General features: G+C 34.9%; 3 protein-coding genes across 3 annotated transcripts; 1 reads left to right on the top strand and 2 right to left on the bottom strand.

Moving 5' to 3' along the window:
* The first annotated feature begins 15656 nt into the window (after positions 1 to 15656).
* Positions 15657 to 17103, top strand: LOC140883932 (copper transport protein CCH). Its single transcript, XM_073290556.1, has 3 exons — positions 15657 to 15789; positions 15885 to 15960; positions 16860 to 17103. Exons 1-3 carry the CDS (start codon positions 15781 to 15783, stop codon positions 17000 to 17002), a joined length of 228 nt encoding a protein of 75 aa, XP_073146657.1. The 5' UTR covers positions 15657 to 15780; the 3' UTR covers positions 17003 to 17103.
* Positions 17104 to 17218: 115 nt separating this feature from the next.
* Positions 17219 to 18110, bottom strand: LOC140883931 (protein EARLY RESPONSIVE TO DEHYDRATION 15-like). Its single transcript, XM_073290555.1, has 3 exons — positions 17956 to 18110; positions 17600 to 17863; positions 17219 to 17489 (listed from the first exon to the last, which is right to left on the bottom strand). The coding sequence occupies exons 2-3, from the start codon at positions 17844 to 17846 to the stop codon at positions 17347 to 17349; spliced, it is 390 nt and encodes a 129-aa protein (XP_073146656.1). The 5' UTR covers positions 17847 to 17863; positions 17956 to 18110; the 3' UTR covers positions 17219 to 17346.
* An 813-nt stretch (positions 18111 to 18923) lies between these two features.
* LOC140882782 (GRF1-interacting factor 2-like) lies at positions 18924 to 22308 on the bottom strand. The gene is made up of 5 exons (XM_073288982.1): positions 21965 to 22308; positions 21526 to 21616; positions 20132 to 20208; positions 19841 to 19931; positions 18924 to 19753 (listed from the first exon to the last, which is right to left on the bottom strand). The coding sequence occupies exons 2-5, from the start codon at positions 21601 to 21603 to the stop codon at positions 19373 to 19375; spliced, it is 627 nt and encodes a 208-aa protein (XP_073145083.1). The 5' UTR covers positions 21604 to 21616; positions 21965 to 22308; the 3' UTR covers positions 18924 to 19372.
* Between the last annotated feature and the right edge of the window lie 3839 nt (positions 22309 to 26147).

The raw sequence follows: 26147 nt of genomic DNA, 5'->3' as shown, positions 1-26147 counted from the left end.
GATGACAGTCACGATCTAACTCCGGAATTAGGTCCACGAATGAAAAACAGAAACCCTCTGATTGACTGCACTAGAAATCAATCAGAAGTTTTACGTAGAGAATAAACAGATATGATCTGTTAATTCGAATTGTAATTTTCCACAAAAATCACAAGTCGAATTTTCTCCAAAAGGGACAGAGGAATTTTCGAAAATCCTCTTGAAAATTATATGTAGTGTTCAAAATTTCTAGACTGAATTCTCTTATGAATTTCGAACACTGCTTACATATTTATAGAAAATTTCTAGACTAGATTAAGTTATAATTATATTAGGACTCTAACTCCTTAGGACCCACAATCCATAACTTAGTCCAACAAGCCAAGCCCGTTGTTCTAGAAATTAATATAAAATTTATCGTGACTCCAATTGATAAACTGATATCACCAATGTGCACAGAAACCATTTTTGCATCTTTTAAAGTCAAGATAATTTTTCTGAATCCGAATTCAGTGATTTTCAAAAATGCCCATCCCTATGTCATTTTAGGAAATCCCACTCCCTTTTAATTAAAAAGTCCAACTTCTCTTTCATTAAATTTAACTCTTTAAATTTAACTATCTCTACGGGGTTTTAGTAATCCATTACTTGTGTAACCCTCAATGGTTCAGGAATACAGCTAGCTGTGGGCTCATAACTCCTTGTGACTCGAAACAACAATTTCTGACTTACCCATCGAATCATGGTAAGAGCGCCTAGCAACATCGCCCCATGATTCCTTAGGTATTACTGATAGTGCCTGCAAGAACCTGTAGATTTTGGTTAGTGTACAGTACGGTCCCTTCAACCAAATATCCCGATCGAATCAACAACCATTGGTGCATCGAGAGTCGTTCGAGATTCGATAACTATGCATAACATCTTGGAGATCTATTAGTGACATCGCATGTGTTACTAGGAACACCAAGTAACCTAAAACACATCATGTACTCTGGCCAGAGATTCGTCACACTAATATCTCCTCAGATCGCATAGGATATCCACACTCGCGAGTATATGGTAAATCCTTGACAACAAAGCATCGACTCCTATATGTGTCGTAACTGTACCCAATCCCGACACCTGATGACCCCAATAAAGTCGGTAAACGAGTCAAAGTACAGTACTAGCATATAAAGTCTCAATGATGTTTCAAGTAATAAGGACTAATGGTGTACAACCAAAACCGCGGACTTTATCCACTCGATAAGTGATAACCACTTGGAAAGTCCGAATAGGGTAGTTCGATCATTCATCATATAAATATCCATTTGCATGCTTTGAACATCTCTATGTTCCATACCAATGAAACGTGGTACTCGGCATCGCAAATTCTAGTCTCAATCTCGAGCGATCCTTATCCTTATTTGCGGACGGCTCAATTGACTAGGAACTGTTTAGAATATACAGTGACTATAAGATGTGTTTCATGATAGCCATCCCCATGTGCTACCACATCTTACATACACTATAGTATATTCAAGGTCTTTATCAAAATAACAATAGTATATCATAATATAACATTATGAAGAAAGATAAAGTCAATGCCATTATAAAAGTGTAAATTATATTAAACAAAAGATTGTTTATACATAGAGTCATAAAAGCTCTTAGCCACAAGTTGGCTAACCGGGCACCCACTCTTTCAATCTCCTACTTGCCCTAAAGCCAACTAGTCACACTACGCAATCTCATTGCTTCGCGATGTTTGTCAAACAATGGTCCTGGAAAGGGCTTAGTAAGCGGATCAGCAATATTGTCTGTAGAGGCCACTCTCTCGACACTGATGTCTCCTCTTTCCACGATCTCCAAGATGATGTGGTATTTCCTCAGTACGTGTTTGGACTTCTGATGAGACCTTGGTTCCTTTGCCTGAGCAACGGCACCCGTGTTGTCACAGTACACATGGACTGGACCAACAGCTTCAGGAATTACACCCAACTCTTGGATGAATTTTCTTATCCAAACCGCCTCTTTAGCAGCAGCTGATGCTGCAATGTATTATGCCTCAGTGGTGGAATCCGCTGTGGTGTCCTGCTTGGAACTCTTCCAAGAGACAGCACCGCCATTGAGCACGAATACAAATCCAGAGGTTGATTTTGAGTCATCCACGTCACATTGGAAGCTAGAGTCGGTATAGCCTTCCAACTTCAATTCTCTCCCTCCATAAACCATGAATAAATTCTTAGTCCTTCGCAAGTACTTAAGAATATCCTTCACGGCTTTCCAATGCATTTGACCGGGATTGGCTTGGTATCTGCTCATGACGCTCAGAGCATAGGCCACATCCGGTCTGGTAGATATCATCCCATACATGATACTACCTATGGCTGACGCATATGGCACGTGTGTCATATTCTCTATCTCTTCGTCAGTCTTGGGACACATAAACTTGGATAGAAAAACTCCATAACACATAGATAGATGTCCTCTCTTGGACGCATCCATTGAAAACCTTTTCAATATGGTGTCGATGTAGGTTGATTGAGTGAGTCCTATCATTCTTTTAGATCTATCTCTATAGATCTGAATTCCTAGAATATAGGATGCCTCACCTAAATCCTTCATCAAGAATCTACCTGATAACCATATCTTTGTTGACTGCAACATCCCTACATCATTTCTCATGAGTAAGATGTCATCAACATAAAGTATTAAGAATGTTACCGCATTCTTAACTACTTTCTTGTACACGCATGGTTCCTCCGGGTTCTTGATAAAACCAAAATCCTTTATCGTTTCATCAAATTTCTGGTTTCAACTTCTTGATGCTTGTTTGAGACCATAGATTGATCTCTGAAGCTTGAATACCTTATGCTCGCTTCCCATGGATGTGTATCTCTCAGGATGCATCATATAGATCTCTTCCTTAATGTTTCCATTAAGAAATGCAGTCTTTACATCCATTTGCCATATCTCATAGTCATACCATACTGCTATGGCAATAAGGATTCTTATGGACTTGAACATTGCGACTGGTGAAAAGGTTTCATCATAGTCAACTCCTTGTCTTTGAGTATAACCTTTTGCCACCAATCGTGCCTTATAGGTCAATACCTTTCCATCAGGCCCAAACTTTCTCTTGTAGATTCATTTGCACCCAATTGGAACAATTCCATCGGGAGGATCTACTAAAGACTAAACTTGGTTAGAATGCATCGAGTCTATTTCCGATTGCATAGCTTCAAGCCATAAATTCGAATCCGCATCAGAAATTGCTTCCTTGAAGTTTCTTGGATCACAACTAATGTCGGGTTCACTTTGATCTCCTTCAAGAAGAAGACCATATCTAATAGGAGGCCTAGAAGTCCTCTCGGATCTCCTAGTAATAGGCGTGTCTTGTGATAATTCTTGAGGTGTAGGATCGCTATTTTGTATCTCGGGTTCTTCTCGAATTTCTTCGAGTTCCATCATCTTGCCTTTCTTATCCAATAAGAACTCCTTCTCCAAGAAGGTGGCATTCCTTGAAACAAACACTTTTGTTTCAGCAGAATGATAGAAATAATATCCGATTGAATTCTTCGGATACCCTACAAAATAACATAAGGTGGATCGACTATCCAACTTATCTCCCACTGTCTGTTTCACGTAAGCAGGACATCCCCAAATCCTCAAGTACGAATACTTAGGAGCTTTGCCATTTCATAACTCGTATGGTGTTTTATCTACTACTTTAGTGTGGACGTTGTTTAACAACAATACCGCCGTTTCAAGCGCGTAGCCCCAAAACGAAGGTGGGAGCTCAGTGAAGCTCATCATGGATCGAACCATGTCCAACAAAGTTCGATTTCGACGCTCCAAAACACCATTCAGCTGAGGTGTCATCGGAGGAGTCCACTGAGAGAGAATCCCATTCTCTTTTAGATAGTCCAAGAACTCGGTACTTAAGTATTCTCCACCTCGATCCGATCGAAGTGCCTTAATACTTTTGCCTAGTTTGTTTTCTACTTCAGCCTTGAATTCTTTGAACCTTTCAAATGCTTCAGACTTATATTTCATTAAATATAAATACCCATACCTAGAATGATCATCAGTAAAGGTAATGAAGTAGGTGTTGCCATATTTAGTACCAATCCTAAATGGACATCAAACATCTGTATGGATCAAATCCAACAGATTTTGACTACGCTCAGGTTTCCCTTTGAAAGAAGATTTAGTCATTTTTCCCTTTAGGCAGGACTCACAAGTAGGTAGAGAGTTAATATTAGACATATCAAACATGCTCTCTCCCACTAGCTTGTTCATCCTCCTTGAGGAAATATGACCTAGCCTAGCATGCCAAAGGTTTGCCGGGTTTTGACTATCGTTTTTCTTTTTAATTGTTGTTACCGGTTTATCAACATAATTAAATGGAACGTCTTTTAATTTTAAGCTATATAGATCGTTTTCAAGTTGTCCATTTCCAATCAAACATTCATTCTTGTAAATATTGCAAATCCCATTCACAAAATTCCAAGAAAAATCATCTCTATCAAGCATAGAAATAGATATAATGTTTTTGACCAAATCCGGAACATATAAAACATCTCTCAAAAATAACTTAAAATTGTTCTGCAAAACTAAATAAATGTCTCCTATAGCTTTGGCTTCGACTCTAGAACCATTCCCGAGCCTTAGCTGGGTCTCACCCATCCTTAGCTTACGACTTCTTGTCATCACCTGCAAATCATTGCAAATGTGTGATCCACATCCGGTATCCAATATCCAAGAAGAAGTATTAAGCGAAACATTTATTTCAATGTAAAACATACCCTTTGCAGTTCGCAACTGTTCGAGGTATTCCTTACAGTTACGTTTCCAATGACCGGGTTTCTTGCAGTAATGGCAAACATTTTCATCTTTTATCTCAATTGAAGCCTTGGCCTTTCACTTCTTATTTGGTACAATCTTCTTCGGCGGGGCAGAACGTTTCTTACCCTTTCCACTTGGTCCTTTCTTAGAGTTAGAAGAAGAGCCAACCAAGAGTACCGGTTTATCCTTCTTTAGTGTGGCTTCATATGTGACAAGCATATTTACCATCTCTTCAAGGGTGGCCTCTATCTTGTTCATATTGAAGTTCATCACAAAACCATCAAACGATGAAGGAAGTGATAGAAGCAACAAGTCCGCGCTAAGTTCATGCTCCAAAGTCAAGTCGAGTGTTACCAACTTTTCAATGAGCCCAATCATGCGCACCCCATGCTCACGGACCGAAGTCCCATCTCACATGCGGCTCGTCATGAGCTCTCTGATGGTGGCATACCTCTCCGACCTTGACTGAGCTCCAAAGAGTTCCTTGAGGTTCTTGTGAATGTCAGCAGCATTCACGGCATCCTCGAATCTCCTTTGAAGCTCATCAGACATCGAAGCCTGCATGTAGCATTTGGACTTGATATCATGATCCCACCATAAATCAAGTTTGGCCAACTCTTCCGGACTTGTATTAGCCGGGGCTTCCTTCGGAGGCGGCTTCTCTAACACGTAGAAAGCTTTTTCCGAAGTAAGAATAATTTTCAACTTACGAAACCATTCCGTATAGTTTGCGCCAGTCAATTTGTTTTGTTCGAGAATTGAAAACAGTGGATTGCGAGAAGTCATTGTAATAGTTTACTGAAAAGGAAACAGACAATAATCAATGATTGTTTAATTAATTTACTAAGACATAAAATATGGCGAATTTTAATTTTATGAATTACACTCCCACTATTTTAACGATTTCACTACACTCTAGTGAAAACGAAAAACTGTTTTCCTTAGTGAGAACATGGAGTCCAATTGACAAATCATGATCCCGAATAATATCAGCCAACCATAATTTTCAAAAGATAGAGCCCAATTACTTCCAAAGTAACCCCCATGTTTTTACCTCATGTCCAATAAGGGCCCAATAATATGACGCCGTTTATTGTGACATGTCAAGATAACCCATCAATATTAAATGTGATGGACAGTCGCCATGTGGATCCCCAATAATATGAGCCAATACCATGGGAGTTCCACCCAACTTACAACATGTGTCGATCCAATGTACAGCTTTCCGACGAACGGGCCCCCCCCCAATAATATGAGCCGGACCGTATCCGCGGGTAGCATCTCATACATTGATCGTTGATGGAAGGTAAAAATATTTAAACAATATTTAAATTCCCTTTTTATTAATCTTGATATCAATTTTAAATCATATTTAAAATGAGGGATTTTTAATTTTGAAAATTTGTCTCATCATGCAATTTATGTATGCTTGCGGGATTCATACAATTTAGTCTAAACATGCATACATCAATAATACCATATATTATTTAAGGATGATCGATCCCATTAACTAATCGACCTGTGGTTGCCAATCACGAGTCTAGGTGATATGCAAGTATGCAATGCAATCCTATTACATTGAGCTTTTAATTTACATTTCTTCGGTCTTCATTATCTGCTGGGCCCACCATTTCTTCAAATCTTTGTCTCCCACTAAGTCTAATAAATTTACAATAAATTTCGATGACAAATATGGGATAAATTTTAGGGGTGGGAACGGGCCATAAACCAGACCCACTTTTATTACATATGACAATCATATTGGGCTATAAACCAAGCCCATTAATAAAATCCAACAACAATAAGACAAATGTAAATTATATAACATACGCCTAAAACATTGGTCATGGAAATCGATCATCCTTTATCCAATAATTAATTCAATAATTAAATAATTGGATAAACATGCAAAGACATCATAATTTAAAAGATAAAATCATATTTTATTTTATCCAATCATAAGATCATATCTTATCATCAATTGTACCAAAATAATTAATTTTATAAAATTTAATTTAACGGATAAAATTTATAAATTTTCCAGAAATTCAAATTTATCCAAAAATCAATTTTAAAATTTTCGGACTCGAATAATTCGATCCGATGCCTCGTGAACCAATCAAAAACAATTTTCGATCAGATCAAAAACTAGAATTTCAAAAAAAATTAAAATTTTAATTAAAAATTAAAAATAATTTTTCCGGGCTGCCCGAGACAATCCCGGGCAGCCCGCGCCCCAAAGAGGGGCCCGGGAAGGGTAGCCCGTCGCTGCCCCTTGGGCAGCGATGGACTCGCTGCCCGATTTGCCCATTAAAATTCAATTTTAAAATTTTCGTTTTGTTTCAAAAACCGAGGCTTAAAAATTTTGTACAATCGATTAATTTAATCTTTTGATCTGAGCAACCTGTCTCTGATACCACTGTTGGAAAACGTGTTCAGATCAATTAAGAATTGATACCCGGTGCAGCAGAAGTTTAAAAAATTTTATTTTATTATATGGAACGATTCCATATATGGGTATCAAAAATTTTACGATTAAATTTGTTCAAGTAAAAATAAAACACGAGGTAAGTGGACTCCAACAGAATTTAATCTGCTCTTCTTGTAAATCCCGGGAACCGATGACAGTCACGATCTAACTCCGGAATTAGTTCCACGAATGAAAAACAGAAACCCTCTGATTGACTGCACTAGAAATCAATCAAAAGTTTACGTAGAGAATAAACAGATATGATCTGTTAATTCGATTTGTAATTTTTCACAAAAATCACAAGTCGAATTTTCTCCAAAAGGGAAAGAGGAATTTTCGAAAATCTTCTTGAAAATTATATGTAGTGTTCGAAATTTCTAGACTGAATTCTCTGATGAATTTCGAACACTGCTTATATATTTATAGATAATTTCTAGACTAAATTAAGTTATAATTATATTAGGACTCTAACTCCTTAGGGCCCACAATCCATAACTTAGTCCAACAAGCCAAGCCCGTTGTTTTAGAAATTAATATAAAATTCATCGTGACTCCGATTGATAAACTGATATCACCAATGTGCACAGAAACCATTTTTGCATCTTTTAAAGTCAAGATAATTTTTCTGAATCCGAATTCAGTGATTTCTAAAAATGCCCATCCCTATGTCATTTTAGGAAATCTCACTCCCTTTTAATTAAGAAGTCCAACTTCTCTTTCATTAAATTTAACTCTTTAAATTTAACTATCTCTACGGGGTTTTAGTAATCCATTACTTGTGTAACCCTCAATGGTTCAGGAATACAGCTAGCCGTGGGCTCACAACTCCTTGTGACTCGGAACAACAATTTCCGACTTACCCATCGAATCATGGTAAGAGCGCCTAGCAACATCGCCCCATGATTCCCTAGGTATTATTGATAGTGCCTGCAAGAACCAGTAGATTTTGGTTAGCGTACAGTACGGTCCCTTCAACCAAATATCCCGATCGAATCAACAACCATTGGTGCATCGAGAGTCGTTCGAGATTCGATAACTATGCATAACATCTTGGAGATCTATTAGTGACATCGCATGTGTTACTAGGAACACCAAGCAACCTAAAACACATGATGTACTCTGGCCAGAGATTCGTCACACTAATATCTCCTCAGATCGCATAGGATATCCATACTCGCGAGTATGTGGTGAATCCTTGACAACAAAGCATCGACTCCTATATGTGTCGTAACTCTACCCAATCCCGACACCTGATGACCCCAATAGAGTCGGTAAACGAGTCAAAGTACAGTACTAGCATATAGAGTCTCAATGATGTTTCAAGTAATAAGGACTAATGGTGTACAAACAAAACCGCGGACTTTATCCACTCGATAAGTGATAACCACTTGGAAAGTTCGAATAGGGTAGTTCGATCATTCATCATATGAATATCCATTTGCATGCTTTAAACATCTCTATATTCCATACCAATGAAACGTGGTACTCGGCATCGCAAATGCTAGTCTCAATCTCGAGCGATCCTTATCCTTATTTGCGGACGGCTCAATTGACTAGAAACTGTTTAGAATATACAGTGACTATAAGATATGTTTCATGATAGCCATCCCCATGTGCTACCACATCTTACATACACTATAGTATATTCAAGGTTTTTATCAAAACAATAATAGTATATCATAATATAACATTATGAAGAAAGATAAAGTCAATGCCATTATAAAAGTGTAAATTATATTAAACAAAAGATTGTTTATACATAGAGTCACAAAAGCCCATAGCCACAAGTTGGCTAACCGGGCACCTACTCTTTCACGAGCGCACCCTGTTTTACTCAAAACATGATATATAAGCATAACCAAGGTGTCAAGCATCTATACATGCATTTATTACATCAAACAAATCGCTAAAGAACGATAAATGACATCAATTATTCCATACTTCATACATGTAGTCTAAAACAAACTAGACCAAGGTTCCTTGTTTCTAAAGTTCAAGACATCATCTACAACCCGAGTCCTCACATGCTAGACTCTCTCCCAGCTGTCAATGACGTCGATGACTAGTTCCTGCCCCTTCTGTTGTCATGCACACATACAAAACAAAACAACAGCCGGATAAACTCGAGTGAGAAAACATTCTCAATATAACCAACATATAGAAAGCGTTAAATAAATCATCTTGACTCTATTTAAACTCGACTCAACAAATAGAGTACGTAAACGCTTTAAATATGAATTGATTCACATAACTTCGAGGCCATCAAAATTCATAAATGATCTTGACATGGATATCCATCTAACGAGTTCGTAACCGACTCGCAAATAAGGTTAACAACAACCTTGGCATAGAATCAATTCAATATAGCATCATATCAACTTGAAAATAAAGATCCACTACCTGTGATGGATCGACAACATCACAATCAAATCAAAAACATAAATAAGTATGTGGTTTTTGCGGGCCAACTCAAGATTAGTCGTTCTTGAGTCTCAAAGTCCCTACTTCGCGATGTCATCATTATACCTTCGTTTATTGAGGTTCTAAACTCTTCAAATCTGAAATATACAACCAAAATACATATATCAAACTTCATTTCAATCTATCATTTCAGAAACGAGTCAAAACCATCAAGAATTCATCAATCAATCGCATTTCAAACCTCAACTCTTTCTTCGTTCGTTCAAGTCGACATCTTGTGTCGTTTAGCCTTCAAACTCAACTGAAATTGAAGAATAAAAATGCTATAACATTCACATCATCAAGATAAAAACTTCAGCTCAGATATAGGCTATTAAAACGATCCAAAAACTCGAATCGACGGCATAGCGATTGAAAATCGGTAACCGACGTAATCCCGAAACCACTTCTAACTTCAAAACCCAATCATACGTATAGTCAAGTCAATAACCAGCTGATAAATCATTCAAAACTTCATCTCAATAGCTATAATCAACAACCATAAGCTGGAAATCATGTTTAGATGCATTCAATACAAACTTCTCAAACCGGTTTCAAGATAGAATCACATAAACGTCGATAAACATAATCAAAAACTCAACATCTGATATCTGTCCATACTGATTTCGAAATCCAAATAACATAACATAAAACTTACACGAGATCGAATCCCTCGTCGTAAGGATTCCAAAACAATTTACGGAATCAAAATCGGACAACCGATTCAAAAGTTACGAGACTTTGAAGATTGCAAATCCAAAAGAAACGAAAGGATCTCGGCTTCTCTGTTCTTGAATTCTGAATTGATAAGAAATATACACGTATACATGCTGATAATCACTTCAAAATCTGATAACTTTAATTATATTTGCACTTTAGTCCCTCATCTTTTCAATAATTGCAATTTGGTCCTCGACCCCTATTTTAATTCAATTTCAATCCTAAATAATTTAAGAATATTAGAATTTAAATCAAAACTCTAAATATTTCTAAATTAAATATACTCGGATTAAAATTTAATAAATTCGGATTAATATTAATTAATCCGGGGCCTTACAGGAGAGCTCTGTGTAATTACTACCGAAATATATGCGTGCTCTTTGCAAATACAATATTGGAACAATTTTCGACTGAAAGCATCTCAAAAACAATAAATAAATAAAAACAATGAACTATTGTTTTTGGGCGTTCAAGCCGTGTACTAATGGATTTCGACACTGTCGAAAAATCATTAGTGTCGACGGTACACATTTGTACACAAAGTACAAACACAAAAATCAAGTGCTACCACTGACTTTTGCAATTGTGGATGAAGAAACGTCTGATTCCTGGAAATGGTTTTTGGAAAATGTTGGTCGGCATATTGTATGTGGTGAAAATGGTGTGTGTCTAATATCTGATAGACACAAGAGAATCGTGCGAGCCATTGAAGATCAACCTTATTTCAAACCTCCACAAGGTGTGCATCGTTTTTGTTTGCGATGACCTGTTCTATTAACATTGTGTAGGTCATCGTTGTCAACTGCAGACCTAGGAATAGATTGTCGCATTTTGAACTGCCTCAAGACCCGGTCAGGACGATGCATCTCCACAATATCAAAACAAATCAGAGGACAAACACATCGTCAGATTCTATTATCGTATGCACTAATGATCGCTTTAACATCAGCATCTTTTTTGTTGTAAAATATCCGGTTAAACTGCATAATAAAAATAAAAATCAATTTTAATTAATAAATACAAATTAATATAATTGTTGTAAAGTTGCAATAATCCAATAACACACCTCGACATTAGTCATAAGATCGAAGCAATCCCTTATAATTCTAACAACGTGCGTTGATGAATGGGTGTAACTAAACACATTTGATCACCTACAATAAAAAAATTATTAAAATTATTACAAAATGAATTTGTAATTTATACAATGCTAATATTTTTCAAATATTACCGTGAACCATAAGGAGCATATGGTATATTTTCCTTGAATTCATTTTGACGCACGGTGAGAGATAATACATTCATATCAGGATTAACAAATGTAATCCTGCTCCATGCTCATACCTGCCATCAGTAATAAATAAAATTAGAAATTATTATAATGTTATATTAGATGAACTTAAAAATTTATACATGTAGGATAAATAGAGGCCCAGATATTATATTTTTTCTTATCCGTGTTGCATTGCATAACTCACGATATAGGAATGCCAGAACTGCACTTTTCAAAATGTAAGATCTGATGCGTTCAATATCCCGAAGTAGTTGCAAAAAAATCAGTCTAACAGATCCTCCTTGATAATCTGGAACCATGATTCCTCCAATAATCATTAATGCTACACAACGGGTATATTTTACGACATCTATGTCTGGACTATTATCATCGATACGTGCAGCCATGCAATGCTCATATAAAGCGGTCATCGATAAGTGACCACCTTTGAAATGCGACGTCAGTAGCGTAAATCCCAACAAATTCAAACATATATGTTGCCACTCTTCAACTTTGTGTGAAACATCTATACCAATTACAGACTCACCATCAATGGGCAGACCCCAAATAATGGAAATATCCTGTAAAGTGATGGTTTCTTCACCACATCTAAAATGAAAGATATGTGTTTCACGTCGCCTTCGTTCAACCAAAGCAGTAATTAAATGATTATCATATTGTCGAGATCCACACAGCAAAACACCATAAAACCCCATGTTATTTAAATATGCAATCACATGACTGTGCAGACCATGATCATTAAATAACTGCCAAATCAAATTATCTGATCGTTTGACTCGAACTATGTCATCAATTGTTTCTGTAGAAACTGCTGACGACATATGTGTTGCTTGTAAATATAGCACACTGGAATCTATTGACCCTCGATTTGTTGTCATCCTGACAAATATACTAACAATTATATAATGCAAACCAATAAACACATATTATAAAATTACAAAATAACAAAACATAAAAATAAAATAAAATATTAATAAATTATAATCTATGCATATAACAATATATGTCTATATGCAAATATATATATATATATATATATATATATATATAAACTTTATTATTGTTATTGTTATGTTATTATATTAGATATATATATGCATATATATTACCTTATTATTGATATAAAGTTTATATATATATATATATATATATATATATATATATTAGTCTTTTATATATATAATTCTATATTTATATATATTATAAGATTAAAATAATAACAATACGTAACATAACTATCCTTTACAATACATAATATATTTAATTTTTATTATATTAATATAATATATTTAATTATATAAAAAAAAAGAAATTTGAAACATATACTAAAACATATTATTAAAATAAACCTAAAATTCAAAATAATGCTTAAATAAATTCTGAAAAAAAAAATCAATACCTCCAAATGGCTTTTTTTATAGTACCTACAACCAACAATTAAACATATATCAATTATAGGAACTCAATTGAACCAAAACACCCAAATTTCAAAACCTTAGTCTCGAATTTACCTCCAAGTTTCGAAATAGAGCTCCAACCAACCTAAATATCTTCCTCCTAGCTTAAACAACGATCAGCGTGAACGACGGTGAAAAAACGCGGTTGGTCGGACGATGTTTTCTAGACGGCGAAGAAAACTCGAAAAATTGGTGTAAAAAAAACTCTTGTTGCAAGGATTCCGAAACTACTCTCGGATTTGCAATCGGACGACCGACGACAGAGAAATCTACAATCAAAAAAACTAAAATGGAGAGGAAGAAAGAATGTCATGAAAGATAAATGGAGAAAGAAAAAGAAACTTGTTCGTACATACACGCATAACAAATAATACAGCAGCGTCCGCTCCATTGGGCAGCGGACGCTGCTGACGTGGTAGGACCCCATGCCACGACGCAGCATCTGCGCCAAGTGTAAGCGGACGCTGCTTACGTGCACATGAGCGTGACAACAATTTTACAGTATTCCTGACATTTTTTAATTTTACGGTATTTTTGAATTTATTTTTTTTTTACAGTTAAAAAAAAAAAAAAAAAAAACCCGGTTTCTGGTAAGAGTTCGTTCGTTGCTCTGCATCTCTTCCTACGTATTGCAAATATTTTCAAAGCTTACATCGCAAAATTATTTTCGAATATTTTTCTCTCCAATTTCATCATCATCACTTACATAGTCACATTAAGCCAAAAATTACTGAATTAATCATACGAAAATGTGTTGTTACTAATTACTATTAATTTTCAGGGGGGAAAAAGAAAAGAAAAGGGAATTAAGAAAGGTTAATTTATGAAATATCATCGTAAATTTTATGTTTATGCATCCTTCGTATTGCTTTTTTTTTTTTTGGAGCCATCTGTAAAACATATCCTCCATTTTCCATTCTATATTTTTTCAAAATTGAGATCAGTGATCTCTATTTTCAAAAATATTCCATGTTACCGAATATTCAATGTTTTTTTCATTTTCAAACATATATATATGTATGTATAATTAAATAATTACATAATGTATCATTAAACTGAACTTAACCAACAAGTGTTTGAAATAAATTTTAAAATATATTAAATAATTACATACTTTAAACATAACACAATTAAATGTATATAAGACTTGGCTTTTTTTATCGTGACTTTATTCATTATTTCAATTTGGAATTTATTATAAATAGTAAACTACAATTAATTAATGAAAAAAATAAACACTTAAAAGATATAAAAAAATTAACACTAAAATTAATTTTAAAAATAAAAAATATGAAGTGGACCAAAAAAAAAAGTAAAAAAATAAACAAAAGGATCGTTATGCAATTTTTTACAATGTCATTTTTGTATTTTATTTTATCTTCTATTTTGGTACCCCTTAGCAACAGTGATCACTGGTAGTACTCTCCATTGCAAATGGAGATGGGTTGGGACTAATCCTCAGGTTGGAGATGTCCTTAATTGTCGTCAATGACTACAACACATCTAATCTAATATCAAATCATAAATTTGAGACGAGCTCTCGTCAACAATCCATTGTCACAAAACACTCTCCCTAAAAAAGAAAAGAAAAGAAAAGAAAAGGAGAAAAAAATAAAATAAAAATAAAAATAAAAGAAAAGAAGAGAGAATTGGTTGCCCTTTAAATGATGTATTTAAGAAATGTAATTATATTAAGGGATCTACATTTCTTAGGAAGGCCACGGCCCTATTTTACAAATTTTATTGCATTCATCAAACAGCTCAAAGGCTTAAAAGGCCATTAAAAATATGTTCTTTGAAATATAACCTGAACTACTTTTGGGCCTTATTTCGAAACTGGATTGGGCCTCAGGTACGAGAAGTTAAAAATAGTTTAAAAAAAGCAAAGAGAAATTAATCACCGCTTATTCTGGTTCTTCAACCTTATTGTTTCATTTCAACGTTTTATTATATATTATTATCCATTGCATCATGAATTACTACAAAACCCTAAGAAATTTACAACGTCTAGGATTCATCGTTGAGGCGCTTGCATCGTCGCATATGCTTGAGAGAAGCGCTAGTTTAAAGTTATCAAAATTTTATACTGATATATGACGAGTCGAATCCAACAGTTTTTGTGTTTATATCTTTTATAGTTTCCTACATACACTTAGTTTTGACACGCATCATGTGATGTAGTTGATTTCTTACCACTCATTCTATCACCCGAGATCAATGTAACTATTTTCGAACCCTCGCGAACATGAAAATGGATAGAATATTTAAATTCATACCAAAGATCAACACTTTATGGTTAATGTCCAAAAAAGAGATGGTGATATCCTTTTTGTAATGTATAAAGCTTGACAAATGCCAACCTTGAACGGAGGAAAATGTACCTCTAAGTCAAATAAAGTTTTGCTTTTACACAAAGTAAAATATTCTCTCACAAAAGAAAAGAGAATCATACCTCCTCGCACTTCGAGTATAAATCGCAAAATTCATCCATTTTTTACTCATTGCGTTACAAGAAAATTCAAATATCGATCATCCTTGGAAAGAATTTTAGCAGATTCATCAACTATTCAATGGTTAATGTAAGTTCCTCAATATTATAATTGCTTATTTTTATCAAAAAATCTGTCGAGAAAAAAATTCATATTGTGATAATTCATGTTTTGGAATAAATCAGGTGGTGGAGTTGAAGGTAGGATTACACTGTGATGAATGTATCAAGAAAATCTTGAAGGCCATCAAGAAAATCGAAGGTAAACAATTTTTTTTTTAAAATTAAGTTTTAGACAATGTTTGGATACCAACGTTAATAATTCACATATTGAGTGATAAAATAATGTTGTCTTAGCAATTATGATATATTAATACATGCGATCTAGCATATATAGTGAATGTGTTGGGGAAATTGCTAAGTTAAAAAAAATGAAATTTTCCTGCAAAAGCCCAACTCAACCTTTATGTTTATAATTATCTATAATATATATAATGCTCAAGAATACTGAATTCAGAGGCGGATATCTTTAGTGGCTGCCATAGTGTCATGGCTATAACCCAGCCCTTTTTTGTTTTTTTAATACCTAAGTATAAAACCCAGCCCAGACTTCTATGCCCAACCCATCTCATTCCCTCTAATTGCTTAGGTCTGACTCGTGTGAGCGATTCTTTCTCTCAAATTCAGCCCAATTAGTATGCAGACTACACAAACACACACAAAATCGTTTATAAATATCTCTAACATATATGATAGATTTCAACCTAGTATATGAGTAATACCTCAATGATAGATCTAATGTTTTATGATTTGTCACGTCAACAATATATAATTAATTACACTTATGTGTAAAAATACAAATCGTTGGATGCATGGTTTGTGTATTACCCATATGCTAGTATCTTATCAACCAATATATATAATGCTCAAAAATACTGAATTTAATCGATTAAATTAAATATCGATGATGCCTTAACCCAATGGCTAAGATTGAGGGCTTGAGGCCCTGAGACCAAAAGATCTAAAGTTCGATTCCATGCTAATATTTTTCCTAATGAAATTTTCTTTATAATTCTTTTGGATCAAAATTGTATTTGTGCTCTAAAAAAATCGATTAAGTTAAATTAAAAATAGAAAAAAAAATAACGTTTGTGGGTGCAGATATTGAAAGTTACGGCGTGGACACGGAGTTGAACAAGGTCACTGTGACTGGCAATGTGACTAACGAAGAGGTTATTAGGGTTCTTCACAAGATTGGAAAACAAGCCAAGACTTGGGACCAAAACTCACAATACACCAATTGAATGCTAAAGTCTGATCAGTGCAAAAGTTTTGACCTTATTGGGCTTTAATATTCTTGTATTAACATAAATATTGATTTTGTGACCCATAATAATGTTTGTTGCTCCAAAGACTTGTATATGTTAATTGTGTTAATTGTGTTGAAGTAGTGCACACGTGTTGCGTTGTGTAATATATGTGTTGCGTAAAATAACACATGAGATATTTTACATGACATCTCCCTTGTGAACCACCAACGATTTTATTACCAAGTACACAATCGTTAGATAAAAAAGTAAAGTCGCATTTTAAAATTACAAGAAACAGAGGGCTTTTTTCTAAAGTCGTTAGTTCTCAAACTCACTTTCTACCGCGGCTGCTGAATCGGCCTCGGATTCACCTTCACCTTCACACACCTCGCCGCCTTGTCGAAATACCTCGGCGCCTCCGCCGCCCCACGCGGCTTCCTCCATTTCAACCACCCCAACGAAACCAAATCCAGACTCCCGTCTGCAATAATAATAGTAAAAAAAAAAAAAAAAAAAAAAAGCAGAATTGAGCACGAGTCAACTCTGTTTAGTGTTTGGGGCTTAGAAAGGAGATCTACAGACTGCAGTTACCTTTGGAAGCAGGGTCACTGTCATTGCTGTGGATTTTGATTTGGATCTCTTCTGGGAGGATGAAATCGGGAACCTGGATAGATGGAGGGTCCATTTCGGGATCGGAGAAGCACTCCCGCAGCCAGTAGTCGCGGAACCAAGGGGAAGATTGGACGAGATCCCACCACTGATCCGAGAAGTCCTCCACTTGGCGGTAAGCCGATGGTACGAATATCGGCGCGTTAGGGTTCAACGCTGACGTCGCCATTTTCTTCGATCTGAGGTCTGCATTAAACACAGAATCATATATAACTATGCATACAATTAGCAGATACATACATACATACATACAGTGGGTGAAAAAGTGTGTTGGTGACCTCTAGAATTGCGATTTTTCAGTGGAAGAATTGAACCAGAATGAAGATAGTTTAGTGTGGAGTGGGAGATATTTTAGGATGTGTTATATAGAATATGAATTGGAGTTTTGGATAAGGTTTCTGCATGTCACGTGCTGGTCGTCTCTTTTTAATAATTGAATTTGTCTCTCTTTTTCTTTTTTTTTTTTTCTTTTTTTTTTTTTTCCTTCGAGTACAAAACAATTACATGTATAGATGGCATGGCATGGCATTGTTGTGAAATTCCAAGAAATCGAGGTAATAGTTTTGTTTTTTTAAAATCTGTGGGCATAGGTGGTTGTCGATATAGCTAATTGCTTTGGGCTCCTTTTTCCGGTGTCTTTTTTTCCCTTAAATAGCAAGCACTCACTTCAAAGATTCATGTTAATTTCAATTAAAATCGTGTTCACCTATTAAATGTACAAGATGTTCATCATCAAAATTATACGCAAATGTTATTTAATTTGAAGCCAAATTCTATTCTTAAATAATTCTTACTGCCACAGCACACAACCCCACCAGAAAGTTGTAATAAAGAACAGGATAAATCTTTACTAAGAAATAACCGACTCAAACTATAATAAATTAGATTTGGTAATATATACATACATATAATCAAGTTCATTACATAATTAAGTACAATGAATCCAAATGAAGAAAAGGACACGTAGAGTGCTGTGTTAACTTGAAGCCAATTACGTCACAATTATTGTGACATTCGTTATTGTTGTTATCCTTCACATGCGCACACCTCATCGTTCTCATCCGGTTCTCACTCGGAGTGCGCCACAAATGCATCTGTGTCTATTCTTTTAATAACTTCAAAAAGTATTTTACCATTAAATACCTAAATTGACCCTATTCTCAGTACCATGTCATATTATTTCAATTGTTTTTTTTTAAAAAAAAAGTAAACAAAATAGATTTTATAGCAAAAGGAACATCGCATATCAAAACTCAATTGCTCAGTAGATTGGTTGTTCATTCTTTCACGGATTACTTGCATTTTGCAATGGATACATTGAAATTCTTAAATCAAAACACAACGTTAGAAAGAATGAATCCTTCCCCATTTTAGTCCTCAAAAGCACATGCATCACGGGAGAAGGAAGAGACTCTCCCTACAAAAACACAGACTCTGCGCAGATTTGCTCTTCCAGCACACCATGCATCGTCCCCGTAAAATGAGTAAAATCGGAGCCATGACACCAGCTTTTCTGCCTTTATTTACAATAGGGGTAACTAGAACGAAACAAACATCAAGTAAACTAAAAACGCACCTGCTACCTCTCGGACAAATGATAAGAAACTAAGTCTACAGTAATATGGAACCGAATGTGCTAGTTTTAAGGTAGAAAGCCTACTATCAACAACCAGACGCTACCACTTTTTAAGCCTTTTATTTTGCTTTATCTCCGTCGGCAGTACCACGTGGAATGGTAGAACCTCCTTGGCCGTCAGATTTTGGAGCGACACCACTCTCAGGTTTATCTTGCTTACTGGCTGGATTTAAAGTGGGTAAAATGCTGTTGACCCCTCCAAAATTGGCATTGTTGTGCATGGCATTCATGCCATTTGCGGCTCCACCAGGCCACGTGGCCATTAGCCCTTGTGTGGATTGTGGGTGGAGTTGCTGAGTTAGTTGCTGCCGCGGATCCTGCATTGGATGTGGAATACTGAATGGTGTTCGTGGAACGAATGTACCTGGTTGCTGAGACCCTGCTGCCTGAGGATGTGGCATGTAAAGACCCCCTTGTTGCATTGCATTATGTGGAGTCATCTGCATGCGCTGATGTATAAATAAAAAAGCGATTTGTAGTGGTACAAGTAGAGTCATAAAAACCATTAAGGTCACAACAAAAGATACCGGAGGTGGCATTGATGGTGATGGTGTCTGCGGTTGGGCATCAGCAATGGCAGCTAAATACATCAAATTCTTTTGAAGTTGAGCCTGGTATCTTATAGTCAAGATAATACACGTCAAAAAAGGCATCCAAGTTAAAAACATATCCATGAAGGTACCATCCGTCTACATAACAGTTAATAGAGTTGGTCACAAGATACAACAAAGCCAGAAGCAAATGCAACAGCATGAGCGATTGCATAAATGTACATGTACTCACACATGAAGAGATAATGACAAAGAGAAACCACTTACTGAGCACATTCAGCAAGTTTGCCGAGATTTTGATTGTCCAAAATTGCCAATATCAATTTCTTGTTCTCATCAAGGTACTGCATCAATGGTTGGTAGTAATGTTGCGCATCAGATATTATATTATGCAAATTGCACCCGAGAAACTGTTTTAAGTATGACGGAACATTCACAAGATTGTATCTGTAAATAAACGAACTTAAAGCATTTCAAGAGTGATCAAACATCATGTCATTCATGCACACTACAGGAGATTTGTTGCTAACTAAGGTATCTTTGTGGTTCCCTCAAGACGATTTCGAAAAAGCAATTTTGTATTTCCCCTTTTTGCAAAATTGTAAAAGATTTCCATTTTTTGACGCAATCAAGATGCCGAGTATTCGTTGGCGGTATTTTAGTATGATAAAAAATTCTTGATTCTTAACATTTACAAAGAACCCAGAGTCCATTAAACTCGTCTAATTTTCATTTTGATGAAAATGATGGTTAAATTCAATTGTATGAGTTGATCATTTCATTCTTCCGAAGTTCAGGGCCTCGACTGAACTTAACACAAGTAAATTATAAAATTTCCACCATTTTGTCAATACTTCCATTAGAAATTTATATACCGTCATTTGAAGCAAGGAAAACTTGCAAGAATACTAATCAAACCTTAGTTTGAAAGTATGCTTCTGAGATACAAAAATAAGAGCTCATGAAAATAAAAGAGTCACAGACTTATCAACTCACAATATAAATAGACAGATTGTCAATGTCAAGATGCTACAATACAAGGAGACTGACAATGACTTCGCTTTTGCAAGAGGCAAACCATCAGCATGTTAAGCCTTTATGTTAATTAGAATCAATTTTTGTTTTTTAAACGTCTCAATTTTAGTGTTCATAAATAATCATGCAACCAACTCCTGGGAAAAGTAGTCTCAAAGTAATGCGTTCGTATCCCAAAGTTTCCTTGCTACAAAATATTCAAAGTAAAAAACGGACCAACACGTCTGACCTACTGAGGCACAATAGCCAAAATGGCATTATATCACATATGATCTTTTATGGTTTTCAGAACCCTAGAAACTAACACAAAGTTGCTATTCAAATCTTAAGTATGCCAAGAAATTTGCTAATAAGGGCACGGATCATTCAAATATTTTGGAATTATCGAAGTCCCGCCAAGCTTAAACGATATTCTATACAAAATATAAATTAATGATCTGTAACCCAAATTGAAAAATTACTTGGAAAAATATCATAATTAAGCTATAAACAAACCAATCAAGTTCGAATCCAAATTTTAAGTTGAACACATGTTTCGTTCCAAATTGTTTATTTTAATCTCGAATATGCTAAAAAGGAGTAATATGCAGCTTGATTCTTTTGCTTGCATCAAGATTGTAGAATACCTTCTGGATTTGCTCGGTGGTGATGTTAGTTGATGGAAATGACGGCGTGACTGGAAACATCGGACTTGGTGGCTGCATCTCTACTGCTTTCCTGCTCAATTAAAACCACAAACCTTACTTATTCTGATTTTTTTAAAAAAAAACAATAAAAATGACCCAACACTGGAGAGAAAACTAAAGCAACCTCTACATTTAAGTTGGTGAAAAATCAATACAGCACAAAAACAACTGAAAAACTTCTAAAATTCATTCAAAATTAGCGTACAATATATCAAAAACACGCCAAAAACGCGCATCGAACTGTATAAACCACACCACGATCTTCCCAGAAGAAAATCAAACCCACCCAAACTAAATCCAAATCCCTAAAGTAAGCAACCAAGTTAAAAACCCTAGTTTCAAACCCCTCGAAGAATACAAAACCCCGACTGCCACTCACGTAATGAGTTAAAGTGTAAATTTCCGGCACGCCAAGGAGAGAAGCGCGAAGCACGACAGGAAGCAAGACAGTAGCGAGGAATGGAAAGTTGTTGTTTGGTAGTGAAGCGACGTTTAGGGGTGACGAGAGTGAAAGGGTTGGTGAGGGGATATCTGCGTGCGGCGGATGTAGCTCTGCCAGTGGCGGAGGATGGCGGTGAGAGCAGTGGAGCGGCGGAGTAGAAAAATAAATCGTGGGCTGAACTTAAAGAAAATAAATTTTCATTTAATAATAATTACGTTAAAGTTACCTTCTTGTGGATTTGTTGTCTTAAATTAAATATTATTTTTTAAGATTGGACTTGGAGACCTGTATATATATATATAGCCCCTATCAGCTTGGGCTACAACTGTACGATATATAAATTTATGCTTCATGTTTTTATATACTTGACTTCTGCAATTTAATGGCTATGCTTAGTGTTTTGTATATTTTCAGCTCAGCTTCTTGCGACCTAGTATTCATCCTTCATAGTTTATACGTGAGACGGTCGCACGAATACGTATATTAATTGATTTGATTCATATTTAGAATAAAAATTAATGATTTTGCAATATATTTTTCCGTTTCGCGTTTTTAAAACCTCGCACATAAGAGCTGAAATGATTATCCAAAATGATAAAGACGTCGATATCAAGAGTAAATATGGTAAGCTTTTTTTTTTTTTTTTAACTTGGGATAGAACTATCAAAATTCAAAATGGGTCGGATACATCGGATCGTCACATCAAATATGTAGATTGAGTTGATAATTTTCTAGCACATACAGATGACGGGCCGACCCAAGGACTGTAACTTGACTAATCTCTCCCTATATATAAAAAATCTTCCCATTAGACACCATCTTTTCATTTTTGGAAATTGCCCTTATGTGATATAAATATTATATTTTTATTTATTTATTTTTTTAATTTCTATATTTTTAATTTTCATATTTTTCTCAACTAAACATTATAGATAAGATAAATTGATAAATAAATTTTAAATTTATTTTTATAATAATTTATAAATAAAAAAATAAATTTAAATATTATCTAAAATATAATATTTATACTTATATACAATATTAAATATATTATATAATTTTATACACATACAACACGTGTGTGTGATTATACTAGTATAACTGAAAAATGGAGAGGCCTGTTGGGTTGACCATCCCATTTTGTTCCACCAAATAAGTGGGGCGTGAACCCAACCACGTCTCTCTAATCGGTGGGTTGGGATGGGTGGTAAGTCGACCAAGCCCGCCAACCCATTTTGATAAGTCTAGTTGCAATGGCGGATCCACGTTAAAGCCCACTCGGGTTTTAGTTTGGGCAGACCCGAATTTTTTTAAAATTTTGTATATAAAAATTTTTGGGCCCGAAATTTTTTTAAAATTTTGTATATAAAATTTTTGAATACTTTTGGTTTAATTTGTTGATAGTTCGGATAGTTTAATTCAAAATATTAAAAGATACGAGAGGTTAAAATTTTAGTCAAGGTAGATTAAAAATTATGAATGCGCCATTGTCTAGTTGGCGAGGAATTAATTTTTATGTAAAATTATCATTTTGAAGAAAAATGGTTGACCAAGTCCATTTTCAAAATTTTCAAAAAAAAAAAAAAAAAAGATACATAAGTTTGTGGGCTTAATTTGTCTACTTATATACAGTACTAATTGGATCATATCTTCTTGACGAAGATACTTGTGAGAAGAAGTAAACACGATAAATAATATTTTCACTCGAATCAACATATTGTAACAATATTTTTTTATGATATAATTAACAAAAAAAATTACATTTTGTGGTGAAAAATTAATAATTTTACATAAAAATTGATTCCTTACATGAGTCGGATTCCTTTTCACTCGAAACAATATATATTACAGTGAAAATTATTAATTTTGATATAAAACTTTTCATGGATTGGATGTGATTGAAAATCCATCTCACATAATTGATCTATAAAATGATTTTACATAAGCTTTGTGTTTGATGACTACTACTATTAAGTTTGAGTCAAATATTTCTATGAAACAATATTATTTTGGCTCAAGTTAGAAATTTAATTTACATAAAAATTGTCAAGAGTAAATATAATATAAACTACAATTATTTGATTTAGTTGGCATTGTATTTTTCTTATTTTTGGACTTATTCCTCGGTGTATTTGGTTGCAATGTTATATATTATGAATATTTATGATATCTTGGATTTTTAAGAATATATTTTCCACAAAAAAGTTTGTGTTTGATATCTTATTTAGCCACAACCAACCAGAACCGCTAAAACAAGTCAAGTTCGTCGGGTTAGCTCGCTCTGTTATGAAAACTTGATGAGTTGGGTTATGGTTTTATTGACCTGTTTGGAGGCGGGATTAAACAGACCTGAAAGGAATATTTTATTCCTTAAAATCATCCTATTTTGAAAAAGATTTTATTTATTATCTTTTGTCTTTCTTTGACATGAAGTTATTTATTTCCTTGATTAACTTGATTTGAAATATGATTAAGTTTATCAGATTATGGTATTATCGTATATCTATTGATTTAATTCCTTATTGTGTAGATTTGTCTTGATCAAGATTTAGAGTCCTACGCCTACAAGGAAACATTCTAAAGAAGGATTCTTGGTCTTTTTATTGAAGATATGCGTGCACAAGGAAAAAGGAGATACACAGAGAAAGACCGTGAGATTTACCAAAAGAACTTGAAGTACAGGAGAGAATTCTGAAGATCTTTGGAAAAGCTTGTATCGGTCGTGTGTTGCCTTGAAGCATTGAAGAACACTTGAAGATCAATAATCGAAAAGTGTGATGAACACGAGTTTTGGCAACAAAGATTTTCTTCTCCTTATTTCGTTTTCTTTATTCTATTCCACATAGAATTTTTAGGAGAACTTTTACTCTTTATTTCTCAATTGTTTTGAGAAATTGAATTTTTACAATAATCACTAGTTTTAGGGTTGTAAAACTCTTTGAAAAATTTTCTAGTGAAGTTTTGCCCTGAGGCGCTGCAAGAGTATTTTATACTCTTGCTTAATTTATTTGAGCCTATTTATTTGGTTGCTTATTTTTTTTACACGCTTAAAATTATTTTCCGCTGCAAATTACTCAAGGTGTTATAGTAGGTGTTGTCAACACCTTGTGACAACACCTCAAACTGTTTATGTGCAACAATTATTTCCTTTCAAGTGGTATCAGAGCCATCTTCTTGATACACTAAGAACTGATCTTGGTTTTCTTATTTTATTAAAAGGAAAATATGGACTCATCGTCTGTTGCGAACTCGTTCTTGAAACCTCCAGTTCTTGATGGCACGAATTATACACTATGGAAGAATAGGATGCGATATACTATTAAGGCTATGGATGTTCGTGCTTGGCAAAGTATTCTGACTGGTTGGACTCTTCCAACGACGCAAGATGAAGATGGAGACTATATCATCAAGAAAGAAGAAACTTGGACTACCGAGGAAACACAAAGTTCAAGCTACAATGCTAAAGCACTCAATGCAATTTTTGCAACTGTAGATATGAAGATGTATGGGATCATATCTGACTGCACTATTGTTAAGGATGCATGGGATGCTCTTCAAGAACACTGTGAAGGAACTGATAGCGTGAGAAGAACAAGATTGAGACTGTTAAACACAAGATTTGAAAATATCAGGATGGATGAGAATGAGACTATTGCTGATTATGATAAAAAAAACTTAGGGAGATAGCTACAGAGGCGCATGCTCTTGGAGGACCTATTTCTAGTGAAGCCATGGTGAACAAGGTTTTTCGTTCCTTGCCTAAAAGATTCAATGGGAAGATTTGGGCGCTTGAAGAAGTAAAAGACACTTCAAAAATGAAGATGACTGAACTGATAAGCATTCTTCAAGTTTTTGAGATGAACAATAAAGAGCAAGAGAAGGATAAAGAAAAGTCAATAGCTCTTCAAGCTTCAAAGCCTTCATATGAGGAATATATTCAATTCCATCAAGAAGTTCATCAATCTGATTTAGAAGATGATTTGATCTTTCTCATGACTAGGAAATTCAATGATTATTTGAAGAGGATGAAAGAGTCAAGAAAGACGGATCAAAAACTCAAGGCTCCAATGTTCTCCAACAAGCCCCTAATGATTACTGGACCAGAACAGTCACCAAGGAA

Source organism: Henckelia pumila, chromosome 2 (assembly GCF_033568475.1).
Source record: "Henckelia pumila isolate YLH828 chromosome 2, ASM3356847v2, whole genome shotgun sequence".
NCBI classification, from domain to species: Eukaryota; Viridiplantae; Streptophyta; class Magnoliopsida; order Lamiales; family Gesneriaceae; genus Henckelia; species Henckelia pumila.
Note: the sequence above shows the minus strand (reverse complement) of the source record. Positions and strands in the feature narration are given on the sequence as shown.